Genomic DNA, 18,456 nt, shown 5'->3' on the forward strand with positions numbered 1-18,456 from the left:
ATGATTGGATTGGGGATGAAATCATTCCTTACTGAACACCCAAATCAAATATTTTTGAAGTGTACTTTCCTGGCTCAAGGTTCAGGGGAAGTGATGAAAGGCAGTAAGTCAAAAACACTTCACACTGGAAGCCAGTCTCAGTCAGAGAGAGAAAGCCCTTCAACCTGGCCCTCCTGGCCTGCTCCACAGGGGCCGGGTTCTCATCCCAACTGCGCAAGGCGATACACATGTTATCTCTAAATAGCTCTATTGGAATTCGAGAGTCCTTCTTTCCATCCGGTCAATCTCTGTCCATTTAACTCTTTTTAACCCTCTACTTTGAAAAAAAATCTAAGATATTACTGTTTTGTATGACATTCTTAATTTCTAAGACTATTTACAGACAACCATACATACGTTCTGGGTGGTTTCTTTGCCCTTTCCAAGACAGTGGGTGAGCACAGTCAGTGACCTCCGTAGACCCTGGAACTAAGAACACTACTACGTAAATGGCCCAGCCAGAGAAGATGGCGGTTGGGACCGTCTTCCAATTCTTGAGACTTGACTTACATTTTACTCATCCACGACAATGCCTGACATCTTAGCAATCACATCCAGTCATTGGTTCAGTGATCTAAAAACCACCTAAAATGCCTAGCCAGGCCTTCCTTCGTGAGGATGACTGTTTATCCAGGTCAGCCAAATCCCATATTATTTTAGAGCACTTCTCAGAGTGTTAAATTGATTGATGTTAATTTCAGTCATTGTGTATTGTTTATTATTGGCATTCACGTTCAAACAAGAAGTTTAGAAATAACAGGGCATTTAGGATACGAGGCTTGATTTTAGGAGAATTTCAGATAGGGGCTTTTTTTTTGGTCTTTTATGCCTTTTTGTATCTTTACACTATTTTCATAGCAGTGCATACTTTTTAGAGCAGGGCTGCTGTGTGGTCCCCAGTGTGTTCTGTGTAAGTTGCCCCTGGTAAGGTGGCAGATAGGGCTGAAATCCACCCTATCCTGCCCCTTGCTGGCCTGGGGCTGCTCTGCCCCAAAGGGGCACCTTTCTTACCATACACATGGGGGATTTTATAAATTAGCAGTGACCCTGAATGTAAGCACATTGAAATTCTGAGAAGTATAGATAAGTCAAAAGATCACCCCAAACTGTATACTATCATTTAAAAAAATCAAACAAAACGGAATTTCTTAGAACAAATGTCTTGCTTCCAAGAAATGACCATTTCCAAGCTTCTTATTTCTGCTTTTTAGCTACTTATTTCCCTTTTACTAAATAACATACTGCTATTTCCTGATGATTTCTTTGTTTAGACATCATCCACTGAGTTCCTGTTACGGAGCTGGGGGCTGATGTTGCTGCCATTCACACGCTCTGCATGCCCTGCCAGCTCAGCGTGTTGCGATCACCGTTATCAGGGGAAACACTGCCATTTGTGTTATTTGGTCCTGAGCCAAATAGGGTATCTGGATTCCACTTCTTTTTTCCCTTGTACAACTTTTATTTTCCCTGCAATTAATATTAGTCTTATTTTATCATGTGCTTATACCTTAGTTGTACCTTCGTTTTTTGGCTCTCTCTTACATTTTTGCACCAGATGCCCTAACAGATCTGTCCCAGAGCTGACAACACGGTTTCCAAATTTATCCAAAATGTGTTTGAAAGCAGTCTGTCAGCTCCACCCACGTCTTCTCCATCTGAGCCCTCTGTCCCACCATGCTCAGCTCTGGTCCTCCTGGACGGGCTGCACTGCTGTGTGCTTGATGTCCTGGGTCCTATCACCGTCCTTCCGGGACATCCCTTCACGGCCCCCACTGTCTCATGCTTCACTTTTTCCTGGTTTACTCCTTCATTTCGGCAGAGCACAGCCTAGTAGCTTCCTGGCAAAGGGCACCTGGGAGGTCCATGTCTTGAGATTGTGTTTGTCTAAAAATATCTTTGTTCCTCCCTCCATAATATTTGCAATGAATACAGAATTCCAGGTTGAAAATCATTTTTCATCTGAATTTTGGACACTCCACTCTGCTATCTTCTAGTGTCTGATGAAGCTCTCTTGTTGTCTTTGCTTTGTTCGTGACCTCATTTCTTCTCCGGGAACTCTTGGGCTCTTTTCTGGATCCTCGCTGATAATATATATTTCATAGTGATGTGCCTTGGTCTCTTTAAATTCATTGTCCCAGACGTGGTGGGTCACTCAGCATGCAGATTTATATGTTTCAGTTCTGAGATATTTTTCTGTATTATTTCTTTGATAATTTCTTAATTCAGCTACTTTTTAATTCTATGCTAAATTAATCTTCATATTTTCTTATCTTTTCTCTCCTTTTGATATATTTGTATTTTTGTTCTACTTTCTGGGAGATTTTTTTTCAATTTTATTCTTCAAACTCCCTGTTGACTTTTATAATTTTTAATATTTTATTTTAATTCCTATAAACTCTTTACTGTTCTCCAGTTGTTCCTTTTATAGCATTCTTTTTACCATGAATGCAGTATCTTTTCTTCTCTTTCTGAGAATACTACAATGTTAAGAATATTTTCCCTCCCTGTATGGTCTCTATCCCATGTTCTTTTTTTTAAAAAAAGAATTTATTTATTAATATTTATTTGAGAGGGAGAGAGAGAGAGAGCACAGAGGAGAGTGAGAGGGAGAAGCAGACTCCTCACTGAACAGAGAACCTGATGTAGGGCTCAATCCCAGGACCCTGAGATCATTACCTGAGCTAAAAGCAGGGGCACCTGGGTGGCTCAGTCATTAGGCATCTCCCTTCTGCTCAGGTCATGATCCTGGGGTCCTGGGATCGAGCCCTGCGTTGGGCTCCGTGCTCTGCGACGGCCTGCTTCTCCCTCTCCCGCTCCCCCTACTTGTATTCTCTCTCTCTCTCTGTCAAATAAATAAAATCTTTAAAATAAATAAATAAATAAAAGCAGATGCTTAACTGACTGAGCCACCCAGGTGCCCCTATCCCAGGTTCTTTTAGCTGTGTATTATTTTAGCCTATTTTCCTTGTTGGAAGCCTTCCCCAAGTATGTTCGTGTATCGTTCACCACCCTTTCTTATTTAAGTGTGAGGCATGAGAAAGCAGGTTGGAAGCTGGGGAAGGCATTGGAAACTCTGGTCAGGGATTGTTGCCAGTTGAACTTGATAGAGTGTGATTGCATAGGGAGACCCCCCCTCCCAAATGTCAGTACCTGTAGGTCTTTTCTTTGGTAGAGTTCAGTCTCTCCAGGGTAAAGCCCTCCTGCTTCTTGTCAGGGGCAGGGGTAGGGGAGGGTGTATGCCTAGAAGCAGGTGTTCTGGGAGCAGGATGGGAGGAAGGGGTGGGGGCAGTGGTAGGGGCACCTCGAAATCTGATCTGCTGACTCTATGGTGTTCTTGCTCATCCGGAGCCTCATCCCTTCACAGTGTGTCTGAGTCCAGAGACTCCCTGGTTTAGTTTCTCCAAAGAATTAACCCTTTGTTTCTTCAGGGGGTGGGAGAAAGTATCTGGGCATCTAGAATCTCCATGTACAGGTTTTCAAACCAATCCCCCTTGTTTTATTTATTTATTTATTTATTTAATTTATTTATTTGACAGAGAGAGACACAGCGAGAGAGGGAACACAAGCAGGGGGAGTGGGAGAGGGAGAAGCAGGCTTCCCGCGGAGCAGGGAGCCCAATGCGGGGCTCGATCCCGGGACGCTGGGATCATGACCTGAGCCGAAGGCAGACGCTTAATGACTGAGCCACCCAGGCGCCCCAATCCCCCTTGTTTTAAATCAATATCCAAACTCTTTGAAATATGTCCACATCACAGCATCCATCTACAGATTGTGAAAAATTGACAAGAGGACCTAAAAGTCTTGCTGGGCTCCCACTGGCTCGGCACTGAGAGTGGGAAAGACATCAGCCAACATGGAGAGAATTGTGTGAGAGTCAGGGTCAGAACCTTAAGGAAAGGCTTCACGGGGCATGCAGGCGGCAGACAAATGCTTAAATAATAACAGCACATCTGGTGGGTCCAGGATAAGTAAATGAATGCCCGAAATTGAGAACACTTATTATAAGTGTGTTGTAAACAGTTTTATTTTCATATGCTTATGGTAATGTATTTTCTCCAGAGACTGTTTCAACCCTCGTTTGGGCAGGTGTACCCTAAAACTGCAACTGTACAGAGGGGACTAACGTGTCCCTGTGCAGGGATAACAAATAAATCCATGCTATGTTTCACAACTTTAAAAGAATTAACTCAAAGTTGACCAAAAACCTAAATGTAAGAACTAAAGCTATAAAGTTCCTAAGAGAAAATGTCAGGGGAAAGCTTTATGACCTTGTATCTGCTGAGTATTTCTTAGGTATGACACCTAAAGCATGGGCAACAAAAGAAAGAAGAGATACACTGACCTTCATCAAAATCAAAAATGTGTGTGCATCAAAGGACACAATTAACAGAGTGAAAAGGCAACTCATGGAACGGGAGAGAATATTTGCAGATCATGTATTGGATAAGGGATCAATATCCAGTGTATATAAAGAATTCCTACAACTCACCGGCAAAACACCAACAACCCAATTGAGAAATGGACAAAGGACTTGAATAGACGTCCCTCCAAAGAAGGCAGACACATGTGCAATGAGCACGTGCAATGAGCTCAACAATCACTAAGCATTCGGGAAACACAAAGCAAAACCACACTGAGATACCACTTCACACCCATTGGGATGGTTATCATTTTTTTAAGTGGAAGAAATAAAATAACCAGTGTTGTTGAGATGTGGAAAAATTAGAACACTGCTTTGCTGATGGGGATGTAAGGTGGTGCAGTAGTTGGTGGGAAACAGCGTGGAAACTTAAACATGGAATTATCATCTGATCCAGCAATTCTGCTTCAGGATATACACCCAAAAGATGTGAACGTGGGAGTTGGAAGAGATAGTTGCACACGCATGTTCACAGCAGTGTTATTCACAAAGCCAAAAGGTGAGAGCAAGCCAAGGGTCCACTGACAGATGGAAAAACAAATTGAGGTCTCTCCGTACAATGGAATACTATTCAGCCTTGCAAAGGAAGGAGATTCTGGCACATGGATGAACCCTGGACATTTTGTTAAGTGAAAGAAGCCAGTCACAGAAGGACAATGGAATATTGCATGATTCCATTTATATGAAATTCCTGCAGTAGGCAAACTTGTAGAAACAGAAAGTAGAATGGTGGTTTCCACAGGCTGTGGGGAGGACATGTGGGGGTCAGTGTTTCATGGGCACAGAGGTTCAGTGTGAGAATATGAAAAGCGTTTTGGAGATGGATAGTGATGATGTCTGCACAATGAGGCCAATGTGCTTAATGCCATAGAAACAAACCCTTTAAAATGGTTGAAATTGCAAATGTTATGTTTTGTACATTTACCACAATTTAAAAAAAATTTAAGTGAGGTATAGTCATGAAAAAGACTTTGGTTCACAGACACTCATTTCGCTCAGACATTCAAAACCATCTTGAGCGCCTGCTCTCTCTTAGTTTCTTCAGGACAGAATCCTCTTGTCTTCACCCATCTCTTCGTTTTTCCTAAATGCAAAGGAAAGCCACTCTCCCATCCTTCCCCAGGGCTTACCATTCTTAATCCTTCCAGCAGTCCCGTCACACTGTGGCCAGGCTCCAAGTCCTCGGTGGTCTTGTCCGTGAACATGAGTCCCCTTCACCATCAGCTCCTGCCCCCAGTATTAAAGCTGGGCTGGGGCTCCATCAGCCTAAGGAGAACCTCCTTTGCGTGCTCTCCGTGCAGGCCACCATCCAGGCTCCTCTGCTCTGCATCTCCCTGCAAATGTCGCCATGTTGTGTCCACTCCTCTCAGACGGGCTTGCCCCCTCCCCATACAGCTGTTCTCACAAGTCACTAACGTACTGGTCTCCAAACCCATTATCTCGTTCTCAGGCCTACTCCTCTGAAACCTGCTTGTAACAAACCATAGCATCGCCTCCACCTTCCTCATAAAAGGTCAGGTGCTCACTCCACCTCAGAACCCAAGTCCCTGGGAGTCCAGGGGGCTTGTGCCCCCACTGAAGCACCCTGTCCACCTTGCCCTACAATATGCAAGAGCAGATTCAGAGAGTAAAAAAGGGAAGGAGCTGCTATATAAAGCAGTCCCTACTGTGAATTTCACAAACCAAATCAGTCCTAAGTAATCTGTGAATTTCACAGTTGTGGAAACTTACAAGCCAGGCCCCAAATGTCAGAAGGACTCCCTGACTCGGTGTCTACAGAACTCGGGCGGGGATGCAAGGCTCTTGTCTGGGCTTTCCGAGTCTGGATGACAGAGTGACTCAGTGGTCTTTCCGTGAGGCTTCTGTCCCCATCGTCTGTCCTCGGCGTGCGATGCAGCTCTGCGGTCCAGGCTCTAAGGAGGACTTCCAGGTAAATGGGCCTGCATTTACTGTTACATTCGATCCCAGTCCCCGTGTACAGAAGAAAGGGAAACTACCTGCTCTGCTAGAATACAATACAGCTCGGGAAGAAAGCAATTTGCAGTGGTAACTGTGTGGAGCCCCAGTGGAAGACATGGATGGCTGGGAAATTAGGACGGAGGCCCCCACCTTCCCAAACACAGTGCACAGCCGCCAGAGGAAGGAGGCTCCCCACTGTTGAGAAGGATTTCATCATCCTCACGCTCTGTCAGGCAGGTTTATATCGCCGTCTTTTTCCCTGGGCCTTGATTCATCCAACTAGTCTCCCATGTTACCCAGCTCCTCACACGCGGAAGAGGCTTAGCGTGCACACCTGTGTGTGTGCGTGTGTGTCCTCTCTCCGCTGCTCCTCCCTCCCCTGCTTCTCCCTTGCACACTCATGGAATCTATTACTTTCCTACAGGTTCCTTCTCCTTCAAGGAAACTTGGCCTTTTCAGTGGCCCAAGACACAACATTCCTGGAATCTGCTGAACGGTAGATTGGGAGGGGAAAACGTCTAGATACGACACTGGCTCAAATTTAGATGATGCTCGTCTGACGCACATGCAGGCTCTGAGCTGAGGGCAGGGGCACAGTGTGGTTCCAGGATGGATGTTTTCAATCTTATTTAAAACTTTTAAATCCGGGGCGCCTGGGTGGCTCAGTCGGTTAAGCGTCTGACTTCGGCTCAGGTCGTGATCCCAGGGTCCTGGGATGGAGCCCCACGTCAGGCTTCCTGCTCCACGGGGAGCCTGCTTCTCCCTCTCCCTCTGCCTGCCGCTCTGCCTACTTGTGCTCTCTCTCTCTCTGTCAAATAAATAAATAAAATGTTTAAAAAAAAAAAACTTTTAAATCCTAATTTTCATCTGTATAAAAATATGGTTGCTTATCTCGAAACCTTTAGTAATCTGTATGTCCCTAAACCTTGCCAGTTTTGAGTATGAATAAGGGCACAGTCCCGGAGACCACACGAGGGTCAGCTGCTCCCTGCCCGCGGGCTCACCGAGGGGCCGCTCGGCTCCGGCCGTCCTCTCTCAGCCCCCCTGCCTGGGCCGCCAGCCTCCCCCACGAGGAGCCACCACTCTCCTCCAGCCGTCCTGCTCTGCTCGGCGCTCACAGTTCTGGGTCAGACCGTGGTCAGAGCTCTGCGGGATGGGAAGAAAAACCCGTCTTGGACCTTCTTCTTGCCAAGTTGCTGCCTGGGGGAGTCACGGGAGCCCCTGAGCGACACCACTTGTGTTTACACACACACAACACACACACACATTCTTGGTGGGTTCACAACCGGCCATCGCTTTGTTTGCAGAACGATAACTGCCCCCCAGCTTTAGATGCTGGGCTGCATCCAGCTAGTCACAGGGACTCCCATTTCATTAATGGGAGAGTTCATGGATTTCTCTCAAGGACCACAAAGACCCCTTAGCGATTCCATTCCTGTTTCCCCCGTTCTGACAACAGGCCTGTCAATGCCTGAACCCCAACACCTGGCCACCATTCAGGCTCTGTGGGTCAGAGTAGAGAGGTATTGTCGCCCCCCACCTGCTCCGGATTTCGTGGTGAGCTACACCTCCCACCGACCTTTAATTTACTTTATCTGCAGTGTTCATGGTTGATTTTCAATCACTATCTAGTCCTCTTATTTTAGGAAGAAACCTGGGTTCTGTGTTTTGGACCCAGATGCTGTCAGAGCATCCCGTAGTCTGAAAGGCGCGGGAGATCTGACTCACAGGACTGGCAGCCAGGGGCTCAGGAGTGGCAAGCCGGGGACTGCCCGCACCCCGGGAGCTCCCCCCACGGCAGCCAGGCCCGGCTGATTGATGGCGCTCCGTCCGGCAGGCTCCAGGCAGACTGGGTTGCCTGAGTAGGAAATCGTCAGGTCCCTCCACTTAGAGCCTGCTTGACTCGGTCGTGAGGGGCACGCGAAGCAGGTGGTCCCGTGCTGGGCGGGGAGAGGACAGAAACTGAGACTCAGACACGAGGCATCTGACTCCTTTTGCTTTTGTATTTGGGTTGTTTTTTTTTTTCCATTCAACTGTAATTGCTCAAAATATGCTGGTGACGGTTTCATGGTGTCTACATGTGTCAGAATCTGTCCGCGTGCTCTGGTTAGACGCGAACCGCTGATACGCCGATTGTGCTTTGGTAAAGCTGTCTGAAAATACTTCATAATGATAAGGGACATTTCAATCCAAAGTATTTATTACATATCAAAAGTCATCCTCCCACCAATAACGCATTCTGACATCTGTACGTAGGACTTACCATCGATTGTCATGGGACTGTTCACTTCAGACACTGGGACCTGATTTGGCTTCTGCCAGTCATGCATGAAAGGTGCAGACAGCGACAGAGGCCCACAAACACTATCTCATAGCTGCACCCCCACAAATACACACGGGAGCCCCCTCCGCCCCCCGCCTCTCCATCCTGCTGTTCATGGCCCAGGGACGACAGGGTTGAACATTTAAAAGCCCCAGTGTTTGCCATGGTTCTGGTCTCCTTTGCTTCGGCCTGATCTTCCAGCCACCCTCTGTTTAGTCCTGAATCCCTGCTGTTGTCCCCGTGCCCTTCCCCTGGCTCCTCTGCCCTTGGTTCAGTGGTCCCCAGCCTAGTCACCCTCCTTAATGAGAGTAAACTTCCATGACCTTTGTGAAAAGGGGCTGGCTAAGCCCCACATCTCCACTTACACATTTCTGAATTAAACCTCTATCATCCCTGAAGACTTTTTTTCCTCCTGGTCAGTACTATAAAACCTCAGCATGCCGTGGAGAGCTCCATTTCGCTGCAAGTGTGGCTCAAGGGGCGGTGTATTCCGTGGCCCCTGTGGAAGGCAGAAAGTGTAGATGAGCTTCATTGTAAAGAACAAAGAAGTGGGTGATAGTTGACAAGGTCTCCCTCTGGGAACAAGATTGCTCTTGATTTGTGGTAAATAACTGGGAAGATGCTCTCCACTGTTCTGCCGTTCAGAGATCAGCAATGTTTGTGTGAATTCACATCCTGGGTGCCTCGGGGGCGGGACGGCTACCAGGAAGGTGTGATTTCCCAGAATCTGGTGCAAAGGGCACTCTTGATCTGCTCCTTCATAGTTTCACTGCCAGGCTGATCCCCTGAGGGTATGGATCTAGAAAAGTGGTTCTCAACCCTTGCGCACCATGATGGCATTTGCTTCAGCCCTGGTCAGACCATGCCTATCTCACAAATGCCCTGTTACTGGAGACCCAGGGGGAGCCCTGCTCCTGATTATAATGGTCCATTTTAGGGGTAGTCGACATTAATATCATATCCTATTGTCCCTTCCAGCCAGCTGCCGTCCCTTCACACTTAGCAGTGGGAGCAAAGGACCGGCTTTGCTGACTCTGAGAAGCAGTGCAGACTCCTGGGAGCAGATGAGCAATGACCCAGCAGAAGGCAGCGAGGAGTCTTGCAATGCAGCAGGTACGGAGGGGCCCTGCTGTGCCACGCCAGCCCTCGGGGCTCTTCTCGCCCTTCCTCCGTATCCTCTCCTCCTCCAGAGTGGGGTCTCCTGGGCAAAGTGCCCAAGAAAACTGTCCAGGACTGGGAAAGATATGGGGGTTCTCGATGTTAGAATAGTGTTTGGGAATGGCAGGCTTACTGAGTTTTCTAAAACACCCACATGACTTTTTTCTCTTTTATTTCTTTTTTTCTATTTTGAGGATTTTTTTTTACTTGCTTTTTAGCTCTTTTATTTTTTGAAGTTAAGTCAGGAGCCTTCTTGATTAATACCGCTGCCAAATTAGTACTTTAATATTACAACAAAGAATAACATCCCTAATCACTATCAAGCACGGACATTTTCAATGCAAAAATCATTTACATTACTTTTATCTGATGGTTTTTATGGCGAAACAAAATATCCAGCAAAAAGTTCCTAATTTACTTGACATTTTTAATGAAATGGGACTATTAGAACCTCGGAGGTAAAGTACCTTCAATACAAAACAAATGTGCATTTCTTTGTTTCTAATGCAGAGAAGGTGGTGGCTATCTTGAAAAGAGATAAGTTGGTGTATTTAGGTGTGTTTATAACATGGAAATTTGTAACCTCTTAGCTGTCTGGTTTTGTATATTTATAAAACCAAAAGGACTTTGCATTGGCCGTGGAGAGCTCCATTTCGCTGCAAGTGTGGCTCAAGGGGCGGTGTATTCCGTGGCCCCCTGTGGAAGGCAGAAAGTGTAGATGAGCTTCATTGTAAAGAACAAAGAAGTGGGTGATAGTTGACAGGGGAGGTGGGGGTCAAGATGGTTTGTCTGTTTTTGTTTTTGAACCTGGGCCAGGACAGATTGGTAGAACCCTACAAGCAGCAAACGGTGACATCTTACAGCCAGGGGGAGATTTTCTCCTATCTGTGGGAGGATCAAGAGCAAAATCAGCACCTTTCTGTTCAGACTTGATCATAGGAAGGGCTGCTCATCCCTCCTGTCCGACGCCTTAAAGGGAGAAAGATCCTAGGAAGCTGCATGCACACACACGCACATAATTCAATCCCAATGTCAAACTTAATTCCGGTGTGGAAACCAATACAAATGTCCTTACATTATTGGGTAGCCACATGTGGTGAGTGACTACTTATGGGAGAGCACAGAAGTAGATGATTTCCACCACCATGTTCTGCTGGGCAGCACCACTCTGCTTCCCAAAGGAAAAGGTATTTAATTTAAAGAAAGATTAGCATGGGCATGGAGGAGATATTTGTGGGAGAAGGGAATAGAGCAGACTGGCAAGAGATTGGACTAAAATCCTGAATGAATTATAACAGAAACATGGTGAAAGCAAGATCACGCATTTGAAGAATTAGGAAACATTAAACCTAGGTCACCCATGAGCCTAGAAGAGGTGAGCATCAAACTGACCGCTACCAACCAGTATTTCATGTAAGAGCAAAAAAAAAAAAGGAAAGAAAACAGTAAAAATACAGTAAAGGCGGCTCGAAGAATTCCATTTCAAAATTGTATTTGTGATTCAGTTCTTTGCAGCCCTGAACAGGATTCCCTTGAAACCAAGACTGTTTGGTAATTTGCTGAGGAGCTGTCCACCCCCCACGGCATCCTTGAATGGTGGCCTAATTAGCACCGCAGGGTTCGAATTCTGAGGCTCAGGGAAGCCTCGCTTCCGACACCATGGAAGACCTTTGAGTCCCAGTTCAGTGCTCTTGGGACCTCCATGAGCAGGGGGTGCTGACTAGGGCCTGAGCACCCGGAGACTTCGTTCTGAGCAGAGAGGAGGGATCTGTGCCAACCCCACCTGGGAGCAGGACCAGGGCAGGGCTGGGGGAGCCGCTGAAGTACCCTGAGTGGGGTCAGGTCCAGGAACCCAAACATGGTGTTTGATCATGGTTACCGTCAGCATCCCTTCAGCCACATTCAGGATCAAATAGGATTTTTCTGGACTTCCCCCAGGAATTCCCATAATTATAAGACTTCTGTTTCCATGGGGATATATTTTCTGTGTTTTAAACAACTGGCTTTGGGATCACAACATTTATATGCTAGCATCCCTAGAGAGGATTACAGGGTTAACATTTTTCAAAGACTTAAGTAAGTTCTAAATCACCTACTCTGATAGGGAGATCCCTGGGGTTAAGTCTAAGAAGAATGTGTCATCTTACAAAAACTCTTGTGAAAAATCTGGTTTTCCTTGAATGAAACCATGTAAAACTGTTATTCACAAGTCTTTTTCTCCCTAAAGTCTAGATGGTAAATGAAGATAGGATTTTAACATCCCAAATACTAGTTCCCAAAGGATTCTGTTATTAGATAATGAGAATTAATTACCCTCCAAGGTTTCCCTTTTTGTCTTGGTTGCCAGGAAGCTCCTAGCAAAATGTATTGATTTAATTATAGTTTGAGGTTTTAATAGGGAGGAATGTTAACACTGAGGACGAAGAGAATCATTAGGATGGGAGGCAGGATGGGGGGATGGGACAATGACTTTGACTCTGGTTCCAATCCCTATATTTAGCTGAGTGGGATCAGAAACTGTATCAATCACCTTACATGACATCACACTGCAAACTTAACTGCTTATTAGAACACTAATTTATTGACTTGTAATGGCGATAAGCCCTGTCTAGGAGCCAGAATGCTCCTGCCTGGGACCCATGGAAAACTCTTCCATGATAGTGAGACATCTAAGAAGCCAATCCCATCGTCAGAAGGTTGCTTAGGGAGTACAGAATGAAAGCAAAGGGAAATAACTGTCTAAAAGGTGTTTCATCCAGACCACAGTTAACATCACTGAGGTACTCTTGTTGCCTGGTTGAGAACATTTTTCTGGTGATAGAAATGCTTTTGCTTTCCAGACTCTATCTCTTCCCCTCTCTGAAGAGCCACACATTGCTAAAATGTGCGTTTCTGAAACCATTACTCCATGTCAGCCCCTCTCTGAATTTTCCTGGGATGTGTTTCCATCCCTGATGTTATTAGGGTTCTGTACCAGGAATATTTCCTTTACCTCCAAGTTCTTAGAGGGGCATGGGCCTGTCTGCTCTTCTTTCTCTCTCGTCATTACCCGTGTTATTATAAGCAATCTCAGTTTGAATCCAAATGAATGAGATTTGTAATCTTTATTTTTTTTTTAAAGATTTTATTTATTCATTCAACAGAGAGAGACACAGCAAGAGAGGGAACACAAGCAGGGGGAGTGGGAGAGGGAGAAGCAGGCTTCCCGCTGAGCAGGGAGCCCAAAGCGGGGCTCGATCCCAGGACCCTGGGATCACGACCTGAGCTGAAGGCAGATGCCCAATGACTGAGCCACCCAGGCGCCCCAGATTTGTAATCTTTAAATGAAGCCTTCATCATTCAGCAAATGATGGCTTTAGTTATTATATTAATAGTGCACAGGCAATTGTCATATTTTTAAAGTTAGGGAATCTTTTTAAAAAGCAGACTCTATACCTTGCCTTTCCTCAAAATTATCTATATCCTAAATGATAATAGCCATCTTATATTTCAGATGAATTACGACCAGAAGCTGTATATGAATAGTTTTCCAGCTAAAGGTCCAGTTACTGTTGGTTATATTTGACATAACACAATTATGTTATATCAAATTATTTGAACAATCCCTTGAATTCATGGACTTTGTCATACCACCCCAGGAAGTATTTTTTGAAGACCTACACTGCATTTGGTGCCATGCTAGTGCTATGGGGAACATAACAAAGTCTAAAACAGCATCCCTGGTTTAAAAGGTTTTGTCTTTGAAAGCTTTACAGGAATCCCCGAGTCCTGTCCCCATGGGTACCATCTCGGGGCTGGGGTAGTGCTGGGCGCTGCGGATGCAGGGGATCCACCTGCCATGAGAAGGAGGTTTGCCCTAGAGATGTGGCCACGAGGACAGCGGGGTCTGCAGTAGAAAGGGGATGCCCTTTACAAGGAGAGGATTTAATAGGCAGAGATGGAATCAGGTTAACGTGGAGAGTGAGGGAACCATGGACATACACCATAATTGTGTATTTGGCTATAGACTTCCTGTAACAGGGGATGGGGCTAATTGGCTATATTTTTCTACAGTGTGCGTGTTCGTCTTCCTTGACCCAATGTGTGGGATGGTCAAGCACACAATTAGCAAAGATGTTTCTGTTTATCTGCTTGGTTTTGCACCTCTTTGTATATGTATTTAATCTTGGACTCTTCTCGTAGAGACTGAAAACAGGGGTATTTCCTGTTCTGTGAAACCTGTTCACAAAACCTAATCAACAGGTTTTTTTGCTGTCGATCAAATCACATTGATTTCTCTTCTCTCTTCAACAGTCAACACGATGGTGAATTTGCAGGTGTGATGGCGAGCACTCAGACATCTCCAAGGGGTTTTAGTTGTGACAAATAGGGTACTGTGGGTAAACTCTGTGTGAACTCTTCTTGGAAAGGACCCCATTCAGAGAAAGCCAGGGTTTCAGGGAAGTTTCCATTCCTATTGTTTGTGCTGTCAGCTTTCCTTGAAGTTACCCTGGCCACACACACCCACTCCCTTTTTGGACCGGGCGATGGTGGTGCTGGTTGGCTTACAAAGGAAGTGGGTGCCCCTGTCCTCCCCCCCTTTCCTGGTCACCATGCTACTCCCCCTTTCTCTGAAGGAGCAAAGCAGGTCCCTCCAAAGCTGTTCCCATTGTGTGTGTCTGTTCATCTGGCAGTGGGTGTTGCTCAGGGACTTCAGCCAACAACACCCACGGTGTTTGCTGGCCCAGAGTCCGCGGACTTGAGTCCATTCCCAAGCGTATACGGAATTTCTCTGTTAGGGACAACATATTGTGTGTGACACTGCTGCAGCTGAGTTTACTCCCTCCTTGGTGCGTGTTGAGAGTAGGTTTGGGTGTAAGAGAAAATGCTAGAAGGTGTTTTCCATGACTTGACTACTCCTGATGGCTCCATCCATTCTGGATGATCTGATTTTGTGGCGTGAGAAATTACATCCTCACTGCCGTGGGACTAGCCACCAACACTCCTTCTTAGAGAATCTCAAGGGATTTGAAAACAGGGAGACATGGGCTGGATGGGCCCCAGTCGGCTTCTAAGCCCCACGCCTTCCCATGGCCATGCGCGAGGGTCGGGGAGAGGGCACCAGAGGGAGTGAGGGGCAGCTACAGGAAGGAGGGATGGTCAGGAGTACAGAAGAGGGACATGGGGGGTCCCGTGGAAGGTCAAATCCCATTTTATTGCTTTTGGCCTAAGCTCGAGATTCACAGAGCAAAGAGCAAGGTACAGCATGATCTTTGGAGTAACAGCAAATAGGATGGTTTCGGAGCATTCAAATGTGTAGTATTTTGTATCTGTGTTCCCAAAAGAGCATCAGATCAGCATCTGTGTCGCTTTAATTTCTTTTGTCCCGCTCGCCACGCCCACCATGGCCACCATGCCCGCAGGAAGCCAACAGTTGCCCAGCCCCACATCCCAACTGCAGAAACCCCACATCAGCTGTAAGACAAGGTGAAAAGCTTGAGTTACACTGCTACACTCCGGGAGGGGTTACAGTTCTGTCTGATTAGAAATAATTATCTGCAAGTTTGCAAACAACCCAAGAACCTGGCCTTCCCAGCCCAACACAATCTTCCCTTCTCCTGAGTGAGTTGGTGTTTTGTGAGTAAGTGAAGGATGGGCATTTTACTTCTAAAAGACTCCCCTGGATTTGTCTGAAGTATCTCGGGTCGCGTGGCCACGTTGAAGAGCAGTGGGCTTCCCAGCGTTTAGGGGTTACCGGAGATTATTGCAAGGGGTTATCATCAACCTGCTTGCTTTCAGTGTCTGGCCTTTCCCAGAGCAGGTCCCAGGCCTGGGAGTTAGATCTTGTGGAGTGAGAATATCAGAGTCCCTGTGTTCACGGGTTTCCAGTGCAGATTAGATAAAGAGAGAGCCGGAGACGCAGTGCTCCTTCCCCGGGTGACGCGGAGGCTGCAGCTATCTTGAGGGGGAGAGGATGGCTGCCAGCTCGTTGCCCAGTGCATGACTGATGGCTGCCTTTGTCTTGTTTCGCTTGCCGCTCCTTTGAATTTTGTAATGATTGTCAGCTTAGCACATTCACAAGTGTGCTTCCCGCTGCCACTCTCCCACGGCGAATTAGTGGATCTTAACCGTCCATGTCTTGACACTCAAGTAGATTTCTGAAATGTTCCTGAAAATGTCCCCCTTCTTTGCCCGGCTTGTGTGTATGTGTCCCCCAGGAGGGCAGCGTCGTTCCACGTAAGTGTGTGGTTGCTAGTCGTCTAGGTTGTGGAGGGATGCTGTCCGCCCACATGCCAGAGATTAGAATCAATCCCTCGGGTCGGCTGTGAGGTCCTTACTCAGGCAAAAAGCCTATTGACGCCAGCACCTGGGGAATATGGTCTGGCTTCATTGTAAGTGAAACGTGGTCCCTGTCACAAGGAAACGGGGAAAGGGCAGGGTGTTCATGGAAAATTGCATTTTAAAAATGTACCTGTTTTCTGCTTTGCATGGTTTTCCTTTGCACTTAATTGCACACGGATCTTATCCCAAAGCTGACTCTGCCTTGGGACATGTTCTGAATTCACCCAACCCTGACCCTGGCCCTGAGGTGGCTCCACCCATCAGGGGCTCAAATACTGTTTGCCACTTGAGAGAAAGTATACATATACTCCTGACACAGCTGGTCTGACCCAGGCTGCCTCCCAGCCGTATCCTCCAGCCCTCCCCCTTGCACTGAGCTATAGGACCCAGGGCCAGACAGCCCGAGGGTCCCCCGCACGGCATCTTCTTTATGGCACGTCAGGACCCTCCGCTTGCAGAATCTCTCTCCCGTAGTTTCTCTGGCAGTCATTCTTCAAGACCAGCCTCCAGTCCATGAAATCTTCCCAAAGCCCACTCCATACACACACACACACACACACGCGCGCGTGTGCACGCACCGGTGCACACATATGCACGTGCACACACATGAACCTACCTGCACACACACACTCAAGTGCACACATACACACACACGCAGGAAGAGTAGATCATTCTCTCCTCCTGACAACGAGATACTTTCTTCTCAATCTCTTGGTATTCTGCAACTATTTATGTCTCCCCCCTTCTCCAGACTGTGACTTTCATGATGGCAGAAACTATCTTATTTACTTCTGTACCCCCACCACCAAGCACAGTGTCAGAACATGCTAGAAATTCAACAAAGCAGTTTTTGGAGAATCAAAGAAAACTGCGCCGTCCAAGCTTGGATTGGTGTAGAACTGCCCGTGGCCAGCAATCCCAGAAGTCTCCGGAAAACATGCAAAGACTAGTGACAGTGACTCGCTGTGTTGCTGGCCTTTGGGTTCTGCACACCCTCAGAGGAGGAAGGAGACACACTGCAGAAAGCACAGGGCCTCCCGAGACTGAGGTGTCTTCCCTGTATTCCTAGGCATTCACTCCCAGACGTCTGAAGTCAGCACCTTTGTTTGAACAAAGTACCATTCCTTCTGTCCGCCTGGAACAGAGCGATGCTTTAGAGTGACCTGTTTAGTCCACAGATGCAGGGCATTTGACTGGGTGACTCTAACCTGTGAGGCACAAACGAATTCAGTTCTACAAATGGGACCCCTGTCCCTGTCCTCCCGGCTCTAATACTGACAATGCCAGTGTCACACAGATCAAGCCGAACAGCTAGTTTCCCTGCCTCTGCTGCCAACCACCTCGCCGAAACAGACACTTCAAACCTGTCACTTCCACTCACTGGCATCCACCTACGAAATCATCGGCAGGATGCCCTCACCCTCTCTCTAAGAAAAAGACTCATATAGATACTAAACAGTAACTTTTCCTCAGAGGTCCTTCTAGAGGGACAAGGACACTAGTAAGTTGAATGATTTAAATGTTATTTTGAAAGCAAAGAGAAGCTAATGATAAAATACTTCCTGTGATGGCGCACTTGCTAAATACACTTGGAAGACGGGGTTTCATTCCAAGCACGATTGGACTCCAAGCATGATCCTTCTAAAACTAGGTGTAAAACTGCATAGGATGTGGGACGCCTGGGTGGCTCAGTTGGTTGAGCGTCCTACTCTTGATTTTGGCTCAGGTCATGATCTCAGGGTCATGAGATTGAGCCCTGCATCAAGTTCCACGTAGGGCTCCACATTCAGGGCAGAGCCTGCTTGAGATTCTCTCTCTCTCTCTCCTTTTCCCTCTGCCCCTCCCCCCTTGTGCACGCACATGCACATGATCTCTCTCTCTCTAAAATAAATAAATAAGATCCTTAAAACTGTATAGGATGGGGGTGCCTGGGTGGCTCAGTCGGTTAAGCGGTTGCCTTCGGCTCAGGTCATGATCCTGGGGTCTTGGGATCGAGCCCCGCATCGGGCTCCCTGCTCAGTGGGGAGCCTGCTTCTCCCTCTCCCTCTGCCTGTCACTCTGTCTACTTGTGTTCTCTCTGTCAAATAAATAAATAAAATCTTAAAAAAAAAAAAAACCGTATAGGATGTACCATGTACTCTGCAGCAAAAGATAAATTTAAATCTGACTATCTAATTCTTTCCAATCCCCAGTCCATATAATATATTAGGTGATAAGTGGCATTTTAATTTTCTTC

General features: G+C 46.7%; 1 protein-coding gene across 4 annotated transcripts in view; it reads left to right on the plus strand.

Moving 5' to 3' along the window:
• PDE10A (phosphodiesterase 10A) overlaps positions 1–18,456 on the plus strand; it is a 587,662-nt gene that overhangs the window by 229,856 nt on the left and 339,350 nt on the right. For 3 of the 4 annotated variants that reach the window (XM_032407504.1, XM_032407502.1, XM_032407505.1), the window contains exon 2: positions 9,720–9,854. The exons of the other annotated variant lie outside the window; for it this stretch is intronic. In XM_032407504.1, the coding sequence (XP_032263395.1) occupies positions 9,806–9,854 (49 nt within the window). In that variant the 5' untranslated portion in view covers positions 9,720–9,805. The remainder of the gene's footprint in view (positions 1–9,719; positions 9,855–18,456) is intronic. 4 annotated transcript variants of the gene reach the window in all.

This window comes from Phoca vitulina, unplaced genomic scaffold, assembly GCF_004348235.1.
Source record: "Phoca vitulina isolate PV1807 unplaced genomic scaffold, GSC_HSeal_1.0 scaffold9, whole genome shotgun sequence".
NCBI classification, from domain to species: domain Eukaryota; kingdom Metazoa; phylum Chordata; class Mammalia; order Carnivora; family Phocidae; genus Phoca; species Phoca vitulina.